Source organism: Larus michahellis, chromosome 5, assembly GCF_964199755.1.
Source record: "Larus michahellis chromosome 5, bLarMic1.1, whole genome shotgun sequence".
NCBI lineage: Eukaryota > Metazoa > Chordata > Aves > Charadriiformes > Laridae > Larus > Larus michahellis.
Genome location: NC_133900.1, coordinates 15,684,811 through 15,704,670, shown reverse-complemented (window position 1 = coordinate 15,704,670; position 19,860 = coordinate 15,684,811). Strand labels below are relative to the sequence as shown.

At 36.1% G+C, this 19,860-nt stretch overlaps 1 protein-coding gene across 5 annotated transcripts in view; it reads right to left on the bottom strand.

Annotated features, from left to right (window-relative positions):
• The window catches only part of INPP4B (inositol polyphosphate-4-phosphatase type II B), a 364,993-nt gene that overhangs the window by 127,912 nt on the left and 217,221 nt on the right, over positions 1 to 19,860 (bottom strand). For all 5 annotated transcript variants that reach the window (XM_074588896.1, XM_074588899.1, XM_074588900.1 and 2 more), the window contains 2 exons: positions 16,290 to 16,437; positions 6,655 to 6,785 (listed from right to left, as the gene is read on the bottom strand). In XM_074588896.1, coding sequence (XP_074444997.1) covers positions 6,655 to 6,785; positions 16,290 to 16,437 — 279 coding nt within the window. The remainder of the gene's footprint in view (positions 1 to 6,654; positions 6,786 to 16,289; positions 16,438 to 19,860) is intronic.

Below are 19,860 nucleotides of genomic sequence, written 5' to 3'. Positions count from 1 at the left end.
GAAACATAAACTACCTTAAGAAAAGCTATAAATTAGTCTTCTTTCTAAAAAGCCAGAATCACAAGAAGCACAATGGTCTGGAAAAAACTAAAAAAATCTGGTTGTGTACTTCAAAAGTATGAGATTATGAGTAACTCTATGGTGGTATAAAGGAATATAATTAAAGCCTAAGGGTAGGAAAATGTAATTTACCTGGAGATATTTGATACAGCATATATAAAATAAAAGGGTATAGGTTAGGAAAGAGGTGGTCCTATCTTCTCACTCAGGCAGACCAACATTTACTTAGACCATTTTTTCAGCACCCTATCATTTTGCCAACTATTAATAATTTGGACTAAAATTCCTCTCATTCAAATAGTATTAAAAAAAAAATATGTTTGGGAATGTTCAACCTTTTCTTGAAAAAAAAAAAAAGATAAAGGAAATATTTGAAATTCTTCTTTTTGACTTGCTCAATCAAGATTTGCTAGAGGTTATCTATTGAAACTGCCATAGATTCCAGCAGGACAAAGCATTGAGCCTCCCAATGCAAACCACGTTGCCAGAGGGCAACACTCCAGACAAGCCAACCCTGCTGAGGCTGCTACTTAAGCTTAGTAACTTAAAATAATACTTTAACAAAGACTAAGAGCAAAGGTAGCAAGAAAAACAATTGACAGGAGTCAAACATTCAGATTTGATAGGAAACCTGGGGATGCGGGCTGAAACTAGGAGTCATTGATGATGAGGAACAACAGTGGGAAACCTGCATCTGGAAAGCGCAGAAAGAAAAAATTATGGGAGCAGTGAAGGGAACTCAAACTGTAACAGAAAGGAAATGGGAATAGCACAGGCGAGGAGACTGTAAATCATTAGGGAAGAAAACAAAAAGGGGGCAGATTATTTATGAGAATTCAGTTGAGACCAAGATCAAAGCTTAAGGAGTAATAACTGGATCTGAGACAGGGAAACACTGGCAGACTAAGAGAATAAGATGACAGTGGATTAAAAGGGACAGGCAAAAGAAAAGTAGGAGGGAGAAGAGCCCACTCTGCCTGGAGTACACATCTATCCTGAGCTGGAATAGAACACATGCAGCACTGCTGAGTCTCATTATTCTTTTCAGGGAAGACCTGTGAAGCAAGAATTCCTTCCCGTCCCATGCCAGAAACACATGGGATAATAACTACCTATTGCTATCAGTTATTCTCAGGTTACTCAGGTATGAGAGATCCATGCAGTGGAACTAATATCTCAATCTGCATTTCCAGTATCGTCCATGTGATAAAACGAATTCTGAGTGAGTTTGTTTGTTTGTTTTTAAGTAACTTGGTAAATTGTATTTAAGGACCAAGAAAACTACATTCCCTCTATTAAAATAGTTGTTAGTATTGTTGCAAGATTAAACTCTTCAAAGTCAGGGAACACCAGAATATAGAAGCAGCCTTCATCTGACATCCACCTGACGACAACCTGTGAATCAGACTTCAGTGACATATCACACACTAGCTTTTTCCAGCTCATTGAGTGTTTAGGGTCTTTGCTGCTCACCTTAGAAGCATTTTGTTTCCAACTTCTACTTCAGTATCTGGATTCAAATATATTGCTCAAGCCTCCCACAAAGACAGGATTATTAATTTCCTCAAACCTGTCTACTGCATGCATCACTACCGTTTCTAAGGGCTTTGCAAATATTTTTAGAATAAGCTTAACTGGCTGAGCAAAAGGGTTATAATTTTATCCATTGTAATGGCAGAGAATAACTTAAGGTCGAAGCACTTAAGAAACAATGCATCAGTATGAGATATGGAGGATCTCATTCTGCAGAGTAGGAATTATAATGCAACATCACATTCCATTTTGGAAGCGCGGCTCCCTCTGAGCTGAATTACACCCGTAAGTACTGAGTACTCCTGCAAAACAGCTTGCGGCTATTGCCAGCCTTCCAAAAATAAGCATACAGCATAACCACTTCTGCAGTCTGACTTGCCTAGTGTCACATAGGAACTTTGTGACAGAGATAGTGCCCAATTCCCCAGAGCAATAATCAATTGCCTCAACCTCAACTGTCTTTTCTTCTCCTTTTGGATAAATAACGAATAATTTTCAGTTTGATGACTGAAATGGGGAAAAAATATATATAAATAATTGGGAGGGGTGTGTGTGGGGAGAATAAGTCATTTCAGGTCAGACTAAAACAAACAAAAAGAGTTTCAAAGTTCTACTCCCTCCCCAAATCACAAAATTTGTGGTTTAGATTAACCTGAAATGATTTGTTTTGATGTTACCTAACCCTTTTAAGATTCCTGTTATTATGTTTCCTTGAAATAAAAATACTTGGCTTTCTCTAAAATTCTGCCCCATTTTTGAGGATAAAAGTGTTTGCCAAAACAACTCAAATTTGACATAGTATTAACTTCCTTAAGCCTCCATTTTCAGCAAATATGCTACTAAACCAAAATTGCTGTCAAACACTAATGCAGTCTCCTGATACTTTCACTGCAATCTCTCAATTTTAAAAAGAAATTAAGTGGTCTGCTAACATTCTTCTCCATTAAATTCCACAAATAGCTCAGCTGAGCCTGAAGCAGGTCTCTCTCGAAAACCCCATGTGTCATTGTATATGAGGAATGTGGAAATATTTTGGAAAAAAATTATTTACAGATGCTATCTCCCCTTCTGTACACTGCTTACGAGTGAACAGTCTTCCCTAGTGCTGATATAAAAGGAGACTGGAGATATTTGCACCTAGGTGACTTACAATTGTTGGTCCTTCACAATTGCTTGTGACAAGATACAAGTAAAAAGCCCCTTGTTAAAAGAAAGTAATTGTTCAGCAAGTAACAAAGCAAAGATGGTAAACACATTAACCTTAACCTTGCTTCTGATGTATCAAGGAAGAAGAGTGTCAATGAGTTGGTGCTTCCACATATCTCCGTCTGCCAACATGGCAGCGAAGCAAAGGCAGAGGCAAAAGCACTCCATGGCTTTCTAAGAGGAACATGCCCAGTTGGCCTTGTCTTAAAACAAGGCTTCCCAAAATAGCAACCTGACTCAGGAGTTCTCCATCTGAGGCCAGATCTAGTTTAGAAAAATCAACCTTGTCGAGTTCTTAAGTAGAAGTACTGCTGATCCCAAACTACTGCTGCTAGGATGGGTGCCTGTTTCCAAGCAGATCCGGATCTCCAGCGCAGATGCACAGGTACTCCTGAGCACTGCAATTTTCAAGCTGTTTCAGAATGGAGAGAAGCACCTCAACCCAAAGTCAGGCAACAAGCTGACTAAGATGAAGTGAGAAACCTACAAAGGACGAACCATAAAGCAAAATCTTTTTTGGCGTGAATCTCTGACAATGGGTAAGTAAAGACTGTGTTGAAATACGTTGACCTGAGAAGTCTGAATTAAAGTTGTACTCACATCTCTAATCATAGCATTTTCTACCTTGTGGGTACTGAAATTTCCAGTCCCTACAATGTTCTCTCAACGTTATTTTTTGTGCAACTACAATATGAAGTCAAACCTATGTCTGTCTTGCTTTCTTATCAAACATTATAATCTCGTTTTTTAAAGTTATTATGTATGCTGTTTATAGAGAAGAACCATCTTCAAATGGGAATGGAATAGGAACCGGGACATCTTAAAACATACAATAAATTTATCTGCATCCATCCTATTCCTTTGGAAAAAGAAGCAATAGGGACAAACTTCTGAAAACTGTTGCAAAAGAGATTAATCTCTGTTTCATAGAGAATTTCAATTACTTGTTGTAAATGATCTAGGAAGCAAAAATAAACTGGTTAAAGGCAAGCTACAGACAGCAGAAGCAAATAAGAATCTGTTCTAGATTTTGTTTTACTTTTGGGCAGCCAAATCCTACATTACCTAAAGGATCAAAATGCAGATTTGAGGTTTTAGCCTAGCTCTACACACATATAGACAGTACATTCAATTAAAAAAATGTTAGATCTCTATGGAACAACTTTAAAGGGACACTCACTACTCAGAGGATTTATCATCTAATTTAATTTGTGATTTAATAAGAATAAAAATATGATAGCACACGGTTAAAAGTAAATATTGTCTTCATTAGAAGAACTGTGCCATTATTTGGCTTTAGAATGTGCACATATCCCACTGATGACAATGAAATCAGTTTTCGAATGTTAAAGTAACTTTTCACACAAGATGTAAAATCAGTGGGTTTCCAAGTATAAACAAGTATCTTACCGGCACCATGCTAGTAATGGGCGAAAAAAAGGGTTGTTGAAGAAATGAGATTTAAAGTATGTACCTGAGTGTTGGCCTCCAAATTAATACCTCCTCATTATTTCTCATCTTCACTACAATTATTACGTTGCTTTGATTTCTGCTTTCCTTTGCTTTTGGATAAATGTTCCTACTCTTTTTTTTTTTTTTTATATGTGCTGGTTCTGTCCTCCTCGATAATCTCAGGTTCCCTGGTCTGCTGCAGTTCTCTCAAATCACTGTTAAGATAGGTCATTTAACATCACCAACCCTTTTCAGATTCACTTGGCACAATACAGGCCTTGCAGGATTTACGCTTAATATGTTACATTCTCTTTTTTTTTTTTTTTTAAAACTCAAAACGTCATTTCAATATTTTCCTGCAAGTGATAATTATTACATTGATTCCTTCACAATCTGTATTTATTGCCTTGCATATGACACTTTATGGAGTGTTTTCAAAATGTAATTGGCAAGGCATTAAAAAAAAAAAATTAGTTAAAGCACAGAAACATAGGAAGTGTCATACTGGATCAGACAGTAGTCTGCCAAAATCAGAACCACAATAATCTGATGTAGTAAATAAAAAAATTACACTTTTGCAACAAAAATGCAAATTTTTTATACATTTAGTGTAACAGATGAGCTTCCCCCCGCCCTGCATTTAAGTAGATGATCAACTGCTCCCAAAATGGTTAGTTTCAGTTAGAGACTGTTTTTTGCTCATAAACTAAACCAGGCTTTCTCTTTTTGTGTGACCAAGAAAGCTGTTGCAAAGCAATCTGGAATGAGAAATACCACGCTCAGTCCTGTATTACAAGATGATGGATAAATGATAGAAGTACAGTTTTAATGCCTATTTTGGAAGGGAAAGATTGGTGTCTCGCCTATTAAATGCAGCAGATTCATTACAATAAAAGTAAATGCACCCAATTCTCTATAAGAAGAAATTATTCTGCTATGCGTTTTGGTTGTATATTGAACTAAAACCTGATTGCTCTGTTTCTCAGTATACACAAAAAAAGTTTTGTTTGAACTATGTAGAAAGCTACAAATAATTAAGAAAATACTGCAAATTCTCCACAAATATATACCAGGTATTTCAAAAGATGTTATCATCATTTATACCTCTATTTTTACAAACATTCATAACTATAATGTATCCCTTTTTTAGAAATATTCTAGGTTGCAAACTTATGTACATGTAACACAATGCACAGTGTTTACCTCGGACATGCACACACACACAACTGCGGGAGTAAAGCCATAGTGGGAACATCTAATGGTGAGAATACGGGGCGAAACAGCATATCCAAGCAATAATGGCAGCACGGTCATCAAAAACACGTATTTGAGATAGTGAACGTGAGGAATGGCGTTAGAAATATGATACCAGCAAGAAAGCAGCAACAAAAACAAGGCCTCTGTAGTGATTCAGAACAAATGCGCCCATTTCCTTCCAGGACATGTCAAAAACCAGGGGGAGAGGGCGGTGTGCACGAGCAGGAAGAGGCAGAAAGGCATGCTATAAACAGACAGAAATCCTTGTTTGCTCAAAGTACAGTGTTATTCAGGAAATAATTCCAGCAGTCTCACAATATAGAAAAGAATTCTTCTAAGTTCCTTGAATGATTTGCGAACAATCAAAAGAAAAGAAATTCAAAAGAAGAAATAATTTGTTCTGCAGTCTTTTCTTGTTCTTTTTACAAGTAAGAATTACTACAGGAGGAAAAGACCAGCTGCCTTTTCTGCCCATTTGTCACTGATGCTGTCTTATCCCACTACGATACATTATAGTCCCTGACCAGAGGACTCCAGCAGATACTAACTGAACAAGCATCCAGCACACATCATAACGTAAAACCACATTTCCAGATGAAATATTAAAACACGGCAGCACATACTGCTATTTCTGGACGGAGGACAGACTGCCCGTCCCACATTAATTCTGTGCTTTTCTGGCACCATGTGGGCAATGACAACTACTACACTGAGGATATGCAAAGCATAGCTAGATGTTACTGTGTCTGTTAAATGCAACTTATGTTAGGTTTCAACAAAACCTAACAAAACTACCTCGAAAGCTGGTTTCAATTGGCAGGTGGTATTCAATACTAGCAGAGCAGTATATTCAAGGAAACAGGCAATTAAAACACACCCCTCCACTTCTCCAATGGTTTATTTTTTTGGCAGCTGTGTAAACATGTACCATGTTAACTGTGAAAAGCTGATGAAGTGCATGAAAAAAACTTTAGATGAGGAAATAGGGCACCTGCGAGTACTTCAGAAATAAAATTACTAAAGATATTTCATTTTTCTGTGTTTTATTTCTGCTGAATATGCCACTATTTAATAACAATCAACCTAGTTAATTCTTAACTGCTCTAGAAGAGGAGAACCTACTTTCATAGAACCATCGATTTGTACCTGTATGCTTTCCAAGCTCTGCAAGAGTATCCTGGTACATGCTCAACATCTGATCACAGTGAGCAATAACACTTTTGCGCATGTTGTCCCAGTGAGGAGCAAGCTCTCCCAAGTCTTTAAGTTCCTGATTCCTGTATTAAAAGGCAAAAAGAGAAGGCGCCAATTAACTCATTAATCCATTAACATTAATCCAATCAATCCAAAACCAGTTTGTTAAAAAATATCAAAAGCATTTCGTAATTCAAATGAAATCTGTTTTCATGACACTTGTAAAATCTGCTGATTTCAGCTCTGCTATTCAGCCAGACAATAAAGAATGTCAAATCAGAGAATAACACAGTAATTTGTGTTCAAAACTCATCTGGTACAAATGCAGTGGCCTGCAAACTGAAACATTATTTCTTCCTTGGAGGTAAGAAGGCTTCCAGGCTCCAGAGAGCTGTGCTCACACAAGTAACTTTTTCTAAAGAAATAGTAAACACTATTGTAGAGAATACAAAGTTTGCTTCTTTTACAATTCTTGCAGCGTAGCTGTTTTGATACACTCTACTCTTGGATACTTTCATACACATCATAAACACAGTTTTAGCAGCGTTTCTACAAATGTCGGTGTAACCAAGGCACCACAAACCAAAAAAAACCCCACCGGTCCCCTAAGACTTAATCTTCAGCCTTACAGCTGTGTTCATCAGGCCAAAATAGCAGTGCTATGGTAACCAAACATGTCACTGAAAATCCAAAAGGAAATCCTTTAGCAAATTATCAGTTTTCCTGTACACGCTTGAGAGCTGACCCGAGTGAAACACAGATCACTTTAATTTCCTACACAAACAAGCATAGTTACAGTACACCGGGCTTTCTGTTTGTTTTCCCCACTTGCAAAGCAAGTTCATCCTACATCTATCCCCCAGAGCCCCTTTGGGGGACCTGCTTTTAAAGAAACTGAAAGGGAAAGATCTCAAGTCTTGTAATTGTGAAATCTTGGAGAAAACTTGTGCACCACAGCCAACTACTTTTCCTCATTTTCCTCAAAGTATCAAGCAGACTGTTTCACTGCAACTCTCGTAAGTCTCAAAAAAAGACTCCTATGAGGACAGATCTTGCACATAAAAAAAATCACTGAAGAGAAACAAAAAACAGAGGGGGCAGAAGGGGGGAGACAAAGACCAATGAGACTGCAGCACAGGAACATAGAGCTACACTTACTGCAACAATTCTGACCACTAGCCAAAAAGTCTTAAAATTATTTCTTAAACAGAAAAGCCCCACACTGATACACTGATTTTTTTTCCCCGTCATTATTATCTCTGCATTAGAGCGAACAGAATTAGAATGAGCTATATGGTCACAATTCTGCTCCTGGTTAATATGACAACCAAAATTAAACAGATTGCACTGGAAGCAGAATTAAGGCATTTTGTTTATACGTGTCCTTGAAAGCATCAAAATGGAAACAAAGATTACAATACGTGAACTCGTTGGGAGTTTACTAGTGACATATGATTACTTTTTTCCATTTCATTCAACCTGAAGAACAGAAGTAGGCGAAACAGTTCAACTTTCCTCCATCAATATGAACTGGTAATGCTGTACCATAAGAATCGTCAGCAGGGAGGACAATCCCACCATTTTCCTTGCAAGTTTTTAGCAGCTTAAAATGAGATATCCCATTAAATGAAAATCTCAGGGCTTCCTCCTAAGAAAAGCTCATAAGATTTGGCAGGGTATCCAATTTTATTTATTTGCAGTGAAGATATTTTGGCCCTTGATATTTATGTTGTCTTATTTAACAGTTTTAGGAACAACGTTTGGATCTAGGCTGAGCTCCAAAACTCTACTGCTCCTTGTATACAGGAATATAGTATTCTGCAGAGGCTGGAGAAATACTATACAGGGAGTGGCGGGCACATCAATATGCCACATTCAGAGCCCTCCGTCCCATGAAAAACCCACTGTTGGGGCTCTGTCCCCTGCCTCTGTCTGAGCCCCCTCCTGGAGCTGTTGGTGCCATGCCCAAGCCAAGCAACAGCAGGAACAGAAATCCCTTATCTCAGACTAAATTATCCAACCAAAAACCAAAACTGGTTTAACTGGCTGACTATGAGTTAACTGCACTGACACCAACAGGCACGGAAAATTCAAATCCCACCACATTAACTTTAACATGTTTTCAAAGATGTGTTTTCCCACCCGATTGTTGTTGACAAGGTTTGTATTTGTTTCCTTTCAGAAACACATACATATCACTGAAGTCAAAATACAGCCACTAGGATGTCATAAAAAGACACATCTTATCTGCAATGTTTCAATAAAGGAAGCGTGCAGTTTTATAGTAATCTTGAGCATTTTTAGCACGGAAACTTTAAATACTACATTTTCTAAATTTATTTTCATTTAAGAATTCAGTAAAATCAAAACCATGAGATAACAAGATTATACAGCATAGATACTATTCCTCAAAAAATAGCCTTCTTTCACATTTTATATCTTTTTTTCAAATGCAAATATATAAGACACAGGATTTAGATACTATTTGTCTTGTGATTTCTTACTATTTGTCACTGCTGTTGTTGATTCAGTACAAGTCTGAGTTATGGCTGAAAAAAGAATCATCTTTCCTGTAACTAAGCTCCATCAACAATATTACATAGTACCAAGCTTTATTATCATTATCGTAAAGGCCCCTCCCAAAAGTTAACAGATTGAAGAAACATAATATTTTTCACATTTTGAAGTTTATAGTTCATACTAATAGGCAAAACAATTTAAAAAAAAAATCTTTAATTTGTTTTAGTGTTACTATAATACTTACACCAGAACTTATTTCATTGAATAACTTTAAAAAACACACTTCAACCAGCAAACCTGTCAAACAATAATCTTGCTATAAAAGAAAATTAATATTTATAATACATATTGGTTCTACAGAGGGCAAATTGGTTACTGATTCACCTTTTCAATGCGGCCATGGAATTTTGAATAGCTTGTCAACAGAGCAGTAAGCTCAGAGCAAACTCAATGTTGTTAAAATAGAGCTATTTATCATCTTCTTCCCCCGCTCCAAATCCCCTCTCAGAGCCTTTTCCAGGTAATTGCACCCATCACCATGACAGATCGTTCGCTCAACATCAACTTCAACCCTTCTTACAGAATCAAATCCAAGCTTTGTCTACTACATCTTGCTGTTCAGCTCCTCAAACTGTCTCCTGTCTCATGCTTTGCTTGAGTTTTGGGTTTTTATTTTTAAGAACACCTCAATTCTGTGAGGAGTACTTTGAACAAGTGTTCAGAAATTATTTGAAGAAAGTCCTAATGTTGAAATCATGTTCCCAATGAACTTGTTTTTGCAAAACTACCGCTAGCTTCAACAGTCCAGACACCATTGTGAAAAGCACAGTAAAAACCTGTGGTCAGTGACAATAAAATCCAAATAAACCAAAAACCACCAGCAAGATATTAACATGAGCAAGATGAGTCACAAGGGGACATTCCCTCAAAGAACTTTTTTGGATCTGATTATTCTGTCTCAGAAAAGGGAACATCAGGAATAGCCATTTGTATCATTAAAGACACAGCATAAATCTTCACAAATTCAAAGATGAAGTTGAAAAGATCAGTGTAATTATATGAAGAAAAGATAATTAAGAGGACATACCATGAAAGCACATAAACCACAAATGCTGTATGAAGACAAAAGTAGTAATTTTTGATTCATTCAATTTCAAATATCCAGTGATGCACTTCCCAGAGTAGAAAACATGACAAATTCGAAACTGCAAAAAGGAAGTGATTTTTGCTTCCACCAAGCAAAGTTCGCTTCTGAAATCCACACAAAACCTCAGACGCAAAGTGCTTAGCAGGATTTAAAACAAGATCAGACATTTCTGCAGATTATATTTGCAAAAGTGTTATAATATTATAAAAGTGACAAAGTTCTGAATATTTATCAAACAGGAGCTTTGGAGTAAATATACACCATAAGCCTTGGGGCATGACTCAATCACTCATAAGTAAAGGAAGCTCAGAAGCTTCCTTCTAAGGAAAGGAGCACAGGAATTATTTTTCCGAGTGAATTTTACTTTAAAGTGTACATGTTTATGGATAACAATTTCATCTCTTTTTTTTGTAGACTAGAAGCAGATAAAATTACTCTCATTTTTCTTTACCACAAGTTATGGTCCTGTGATATACAGGCAATAACCCATCAAAACAATATAACATTCTCTCCAGAAATAAGAATCACAGCCTTTTTACTATAGCGTTTCTAAACGAGACAATTACTAAGGAGGATTTAATCCCTTCTGGGGAAGCTATCACAAAAATGAATAAAAGGATATTTTTCTTTCTTTTCTAATAGTTTTCATTTACAGCCTTTGAAAACAGTTGCTGGTTTTATCTTCTTACAGAATTTCCCAAAACCATTTCAGGTTCTGGTAAGCCTGCCCTGACAGGTAACAAAACCCTAAAATGTAGGTTTTGCCTGCCCTTTGTGTGCCTTAAACATTTGTTTAAAAAACAAAACAAAAAACAAACAAAACCAAACCACTCAAAAAAACCAACCAAACAAAAAGCTACCAAACACATTAAAAATCTTTTAAAACCTGTTTCTTCTATGTATACGTGAAGAATACACTGGGATTTGCAAAGGCTTGAGAACAGTTTATACTGTTCCCAAGAGCTGGAGACTTTAAGTTCCTTTTACATTTCTATCCACCACCATCGTCTTTTATTATCCAGAAGCGTAGACAATATATAAACTAAATTAAACCCATTTCTTCCTTCCTGCCTTAAAACTCTTTCCCTTCCTTGGATATTTTATTACCTGGGTTTATATCTGAAAGACTCAAGATCTTCAAACAGCATGATCATTTGAGGTTAGTTCTATGATTCACGTTTAAGAGCAGAAGATAATTCTCCTGCACACGACTGCAGAGTCTCAAATACAATAACAACCAGAATGGCATTTGTGGAATTTACACTTTAATCCTAAATTATATTTTAGTAATTAGTAACGTAGTATAGAATTGGTTTAGGTGTTTTTTGCTTGATTGTTTTTTAAATCTTACTATTTCATCAGGAAACACTAGAATCAGCTTAAGACAATGTTGCTTCAGCTCTATCATATAAGCAAAACCATTTTACTCTCATAGTTTATATTTATAACTTCCTTTCTTTCTCTCAACTTGGAATGATATATGTGGCAAGACTAATCACATTATTAATTGCATGATTGCTCAAGCATTTAAACAGTTTTGTGGGTTTCTGTTTTCTTTTTTTCCCCAGTTTATTAATCGGAGTGCCTCGTTCAAAATAAACAGTGGGGATCTTTATGACACAAGCAACATAATAAAACTGTACAAAGTTTTTAAATCACCTTAACACCTCTAATTTATATTCTCTGCACCCCCACTGACATGAACTGACAAAATTACACCCAACTTAGTGCTATTAGACCCATAAATACTGGTAAGTGCAAAATCTCTAGTTAACAACATAAAAATTCAAATGCTTTTTGTGATGACAGAATTTGAGCATGTTAGAATAATTATAATCTTGAGAAAAAGATTATTTTTTGCTTTGGCTTTGTATTGTCCTTCACTATAATGTGGGAGGCTCTAAGGAAACCTACAAGTTATATCGTTTGCTCGACACGGACTTCTTTGAGAACGGGGCATGCTGTGCACAAAATATAACATCTGGAAATTTTAGCAGCCAGTCTCTGAGAAGCATTGCTGACTGGTGCAGAATGATTTTCTGCAGTCTTAAAAGCTGGGTGGATTTTGCAGAAAACATCAACAAAAAAACCCAAACCTCTCAGACAGGACAGTCCGTAGGTAGGTTAACACTTCACAGCTTTTAGCGCTGCCGAATAATCACTTATGTTATGTAGAGGTAACTATCACAAGGCAAGTCATGTAATGTTGCTCCATTCCAATGCACTACAATTTGAAACACGCAATAACAAGGTAAAGTCCAGCAAATTTTACTTCCTTAAGTCTGATATGAAAACTCCTCTTAGATTTCCACAGAGAACCATCTTTTCCAAAAATTATTTACTAACAGTGAAATTAAGATGACAGAGAATTGCACAGTGTTCATACATTACAATATATTTTATCCTTTAGTTTATAAATTTATGGTTTTTAGCCTGATCATGTTTGAAGGAGGCAATTGCCTAAACACTACTAACAAAAATTCAGGTTACACTTATATTCATATACTTGTATTCCTCTACGCAGTAACTGATGGGAGAATAAGAGGAGGAAGGTTTTGCATCCTTTTTGATGCACAATGGGGTAAATACTGCATATTCATGTATTTGAGCTACACTTTACTGACACATTTGGGGATTTTTTAAGTGTTGAAAAAACGACTTTTTTCAACATTTTGTGCAAGGTAGTTACTTAAGTAATGTTTTAAAAGTCCTTAAGTGGACAGCATATTGCCAGTGCTCATCTAAATGTGGTTGGTTCAAAGAACTTCAAAAGCCCTAGTAAGTTTACTCAGAATAACTTCTTTTTATGCTATTACCTCTTATCAATACAATGCAAAGGTTCGGAAAAATCAATGCCTACTCCCAACACATGGCATTTCTGCCTGGGTCTCCATTTGTCTATAGAAGTTGTGTATTAAAAGGTAGTAGAAAAACATACATCTTTCAGACAGTCTGTCCTCATTCTGTAATGTTACAAGAAAGAAATCAAAAAACATGCAACCAACAGAGATTTGCACAAGAAAAGGTTACTGGAGTTCGGACAGAAGAGCCATGCCCAATGCAGGAGGAAGCCCAAGTGTGCTTTGTACTCTGGAGAGAGGGTTCAAGGGAAGTTCAGCAATTTATCCTTGAAATTTGTTTATGGGTTTGACGACAAATGCCATGGGCCAAATTCAGCCATAAGTAAGAGGAATTTCAGGCAAAGCCAAATTTGATTCCAAGAGACTCAAAAGAGCTTTAGTGGCAAATCTGAAAGACACATGCAGATTCTACTATAGCTTCCTAAAATCTCTTGCTGTGCTCATCTAGTGCAACACAAGTTACATCTACAATTGCAAGCTTAGATTATATGGGTCAACCAACTTTCTGAACAATTACTGTAAACTACCAAGTCTTTTTTATAATCATTAGGTTCGAAGAACTACTTGGCTAATCCTGCATGAGAGATGCAAAATATCTGGACAAGATTAGTGTAAAGAAATATTAAAACCAGGGAAAAGGACTCATTGGAAAACCTCGAGGAGGAAACAGATATAATTTCTTAATAAAAAACAGCAAAGCAGACTGTATGATCCTTATCAGAACAATAAAAATTACCACATAGCTCCTATTTAAAGTTCTTCCAAGGTTTGAAGGACAAAATCTTTAATGCATACGTATCTTTAAAAACGTTATTTAATGCTGAAAAACAAAGCTAAACATCCTTAGAGGTTACATATTTCAGAGTATCACTTCAATAAAGTTTAGTTAACAATGAATACTGTAGTTTTACCAAGAGATAAAAAAAAAATCTTAAGAGCTATGAGAAAAGGGAATTTAAATTACAATTTAAAATACAATACTGAATGGGATTAACACTTGGATATTTTTTGATAGGCAATTGCTTCAGACCCGACTGTACTGAAGCCACAACAGGAATAAAATAAAACAAGCTGAGGATGATAAGAAGTGGCCTCTGAGACAAAAATATTTATTCTTTTATACTAATTGGGGAAAAAAGATGCAGAGGAGAATACTTCACAAGAGAATAGCCTCAGGATGGTACAGCGTAAGTTTTGTATGAGTTCCAGAACTAACATAATAACATCCTCCTAACATTGTTTTACTACTTTAAAAACGTAAGGAGTCCACAACAGCACACATCCTTGCAATTATTTTAAAAAGCAAAGCCCATACAAAGCTGAAGCTCCAACCTACATGCTTATACAGTGATACACAGATGCCCCTATTCCCACTGTCTGCTAGGTATTCTACCACAAGTAGTTGCTCCTCTTGGTTGGTCTTACCTCCTTCCTCAGACTGATACAATTACTTTGGCTCTTTCTCTCGCACTCACACTTCCTACCAGGCTTGAAATGCTAACCACATCGGCGGCCAGGAAAATCAGAACCGCTTGCCTCAATCTTTGGGCAGTGTTTACTTCTGTTTCTTCCTCAAAGCTTTTCTTTGTTTTGCTGACTATTGAATAATCATTAAAAAAACAAACCACGGTGATTCTTTACTGTGACTTTATCCGAGGAGGTGAATGCTATGATGTGAAATAACAGCAAGTGCTATTACTTGCATTATGCCTTTGGAGAGAATAACGCAGTAGTAGTAAAAGTGGTTAAAGTAATCCCCTAATATTTAAAAGGCATTTACCCATGGGGCAAATGAAAATCTGGGAAGTGGATGAACTGTGCAAGTCATCATAATCCATTTTTATTGCTTACTAAAAAAACTTACACATTAGTATTCTCAAACAAGATCAGACCATAAATGCCTAAACACTGTATTAAATGAATAAAATAAAGTATTATAACAATTCATACGATTTTTATAACCCATCATCACCATGCATAAGTATTTATCAGTCCATTGACTTTATTAAAAGCAAGATTCTGGTCTCCCCACATGCTGTTCTGTTGGCATAAAAAGATCATACAGAAGCAGTGGATGGGGTGAATAAAAAAGAAAATAAACTCCTATTGCAGGACAAACAACCACTGTAAACAAACACAGGCAACTCCCTCTGATGGAGGGAGTTGCCTGAAAGCACACAGGACAGCTTTGGGATGCAGCACTAGCTCCCAGTGTTACTCTTATACACGAGACCAGATGGCCATCTATGAGTGAGGCAAATTTCATGGGGAAAGTCCTTCTTCTACACCATCCATTATGACTGGAAAAAGAAGATATCTCTCAGGGAAGCCCTGGACTGCTTAAAATATTGCTTTTTTCGGCAGTTGTATCAGCACAGCTTACAAGTATCCAAGGACAGGCTGCTATTTTAGTCGCTGCAGTGGGAATTTGGACATACAAAGGATTTGAGGACATTTGCGCTCCTCTTTTTTCCCAAGCCATAAATATTGTAATGATCCTCAGATGTCCCTCCTGGTTACAAGGCCAAACATGAACAAAGGTTTCAAACTTATATAACTTTAGTATCCTTTTCTTATGCTAACTAATTTACATTAGTTAGAGGAATGTGGTTTATATTCTCATTGCTTCTTTACTAACTACAAACATGTCATTTTCCATTGCTTGCATAATGTTTGTCTGTGATATTAGCACTGCCCAGACACAAAGCCAAAAACACTACAATGTAGTTCACGCCCTTGTCACGTGTTGTTTCTTTATAAAACGCTAACTTTTCAGAATATTTATATTGTTAACCTAATGTTGATGCTTACACATTTAAAGTCATGACTGTGCTCTAGCACACTTCATCGCTCAGAACTTAGGAAGTCACTGGAGTCCTTAAAATTCTGAGCAATCAATTCTGTTGTTCAGTTACAGCTGTAAATTCTTAGCAGCCAAAAAGATCATTATGTTTTGCCTATTTCAGACTACAAATTAATATTTTTACCTCATCACTTACATTATTCCAACTCAGAAAAATAAAATTTAGTATTTACTATTGCTACTTCTTCATCCTTACCTTCTCATATCCTCCTTTATGTGCAGATTGATCAGTTCTTTAGGAACATGGAAAGAGAGGGTGGTCTCAGCCATCTGTTCCCGGATCCGCATCCACTTGTTGTCAGAAGTAGGGAATCTATATAACTTACAGATCGGGTTTTTTAACACTGTGGAGAGGAAAAATTATATCATTGCTTTACTATGGTCATGCAACTCTGAAAATTTATGACAACAATTTCATCCAAAAATAATACATTATTTCCTCCATGCTTCTAGAATTAATTTTAGAACCATTAAAATTCTATTAAAAATATTAAATTTTTATTTAATTTATTATAGCAGCATATGGAGGACAAATTATTACTAGCACAGTAGATAAATCACATTTTACCCGCACAGTAGGTATTCTGTGAATTTAGCATTTCAGTGTAGTGAGAATGTAAATTGTGTTCTCTATTCTTACACTTAAGATACAGTCAGGAAAAACGGAATGCACAAATAAACAATGAACTCACAATACTGTCAATGCTATCCCTTACTGTCTGCTAGAATCACTCACGTTCCTAATAAACTGCATGGGACAAGTGAACAATGCCTCAAAGTTTATCTATAACTGATGCATCTTCTCCATGATATGCACACACGGAAGCTGTTAACACAAATAGATGGTGTGCATCTACATTAAAGTAAAATTGACCATCGTCATGGTCAAGAGGATGCCATTTCAGAGTCAACTTGATGACCGACATGGTCAAGAGACTGCCACTACACAGAAATAAATATAATAATCCTGTAAATACCTGACACACACTGTGACAGGAAAAATCACTTTACTTGATGTCTTGGAAGGTTATGTTTAAAACCCTGTTTAACACTGGGGTATTTTATTTTAAAGCTCTAACATGTTGGCTATGTTTCCATCCAGATCTTACAATAATACTCTATGATAAAGGTGGGAAATTTATACTCTCTCCTTTCCTTCTTCCCCGCCCCCAACTAATTTTCCAGAAAGAGAAAACGGGGGAAAAGCCAGGAAAGAAAAGTTTTGTTTGACTACGTTGATAAGCTTACTTGGAGACAAATGATTGTCATTTAAGACACACATCCACTGCTTCCTAACTCAGAATGACTTTGGACAGCCATCCAAATCCTCCAACAGTACCCTTCTATCAGCCTTCTGGAAAAAGCTGCCTTAGAGCAGGCTCCCATTGATCTGTCACGGAATGGTCTATAACTCAAAGGAATGCATTTCCCATGTGCGCTGTGAGGAAACTGTTGCTGTCAAAACGACATCTACTAATAGAAATTTCAGCTTCACAACCCACTGCTACCATTATTGCCTATGTAGGCTGATTTATAGAGAATGAAAAACACAGACTAAGTTACTGAAGATACACAAACTGTCTTGTCTATCTAATCAAACTGTTTTTTAACAGAAGTCCTTTAGGAAAGGCCTAAAACAAGACCACAGATTCAAAGATATCTGTAGTAAAACAGTTCTTCGTAACCCATAAAGAAAGGAATGTTGTAAATAATCATGTTTAAGCAATTGCAGATATCTTGTTTTCTATTCCCATCATTCTACCAAGATGTCTTTAATTGTCAGTCTTCGATGAGAAACTGGAAACCTTTTTAGGGCTCATTTTGCCTTTTTTTATTAGCGATTTCACTTACAAAAACTAAATTCTGATTTACTGTTATGAAATAAGCCTAATAGATGCTTGATAGCTATAGCAAATGAGTAACAGCATTTTTTTATTTACTACTAACGCCCAAAATACCTCAATGTTCAAGCATCTTTACACACATTTTACAGCTTGAGAATCCTCACCACACAGACTTAACTATTGTCCACGACAAAAAAAAGCATCTCCAAGTCCTATGCCTATAATCAACTTACAGCCAGTGTCTGGGCTTTATCACTTGATTGAAACATGTAATGGTTTCCTATTTACCTCCTCTTTTGCTGAGATTCTTCTAATTAATGAAATCAGTTTTCTCAATAACACTGACATCCTCTGTCAATCCACAAAGTAGCTATATGGCACAGATCATCTTCCATCAATAAGACAGGGAATGACAATCTTCAGATGTCACAGAGAGCTCAAGAAACTAAGGCATAACTCAGGTCTGTGCTTAAACAGAAACCTGCCAAAACAGATAATAATTTTGGGTTGTTTTCTTTTTTTCGCTTGTTTAGGGGGTTTTTTTAATTTTTTTCAATTTTCTTTTTTTTTTTTTTTTTTTTTTTGTAGTCCCAGCTGTTCACTAGGAAGCAGGCTGATACTTTTTATCAGGACATTTCAAATGATGATACCCCAAGACACAAGAAGCTCTTTTCTCTATTTTACCTTTTTATATCTACTTCCTAAGAAGTTATCAAAGGATGTTTTTCCAAGAAGAGCCTTTAAATTTGCACTCAGAATCTATTACATTCAAAAAATTCACATTTGCCTATGAGAACCTAATGCACATACGTAGCTCTGCAATCTCTTTTCCTCCCATCTCCCCACTATCACTACCACCATCCCAGGAAAAAAACCAAACCAAACCAAAACCCCAACATGACTGCAGCATAATAGCAAGGGAGACTAGGGATCACTTTGAAAATGGACCCAAAGTTGTGACTTTTTATCATTGTTACAATTATTAAACTACTCTTTGGGTACTACCTCCAAGTCTGAATTTTCCGATGGGGATAATCTCAAGCATGTTGCAAGTTTTAAAAAATGGCCAGAACATCTCTCCTTCGGTTTATGAAAAAAATTTCATTTACAAACTCAGAAAAAAGTCTGGGAATTTTGTTTTCACAAGGAATCCAAATAGTTCCCATTTGCAGTACTGCTAAAGCTTGAGATCGTCAGTAAGAGCTGCACAGTACTTTATGTTTTTCTTATAAACAGAAATATTGAAGGCATGTGATTCCATAAAAATCTCAGATGTATTTTCCTTTCCAATTGCAACAATAATTGCTTTCTAATTACAACAAGCTGTCTAAAAAAGAAATGCAGAAGGCATGTAAAACCACCCAAACAGTAAGAATGGCAAGATGCGATTTGACTTTTATAAAAAGTAGTTATTAAAATGAGTGAATGTTTCCTAAAGGTAATGCTTCCTGTATTTAGACAGTGATCACGAAAGGCACTGAAAAAGAATAACATCCAGACAAACTGCAGTGGTTAAAAAGAAAAAAAAAACCAAACTATTTTAAAAGCTTTTCTCCATAGCATGAAGCCTAAAAGCCAATATATTTAACCATCCATATTTTTGTACAGTCTCATTTTTAAATTTAAAGACACTGTGCTTTTTATTCCATGCAATATCCTTCACACTGCTTCTCCTGCAAGTAAAATAAAAAATTAATAAAAGACCGAATACTCTGTTTTCATTTTTGTTCCATAACAAACATAGATCAAAGCATAACGTTGCCATATACTAATTTACTAAGTGTTTCTATTTATATCTTCCTTTGTATCACAGGTGTGTTATGCATATCATCTCAGGAAGAATAATTTCAACTTTCTTAATTTTTGCTAAATTTCAATTGCTTTTATTCTCTTTTTTATTGTAAAGCGCAATATGTTTACATG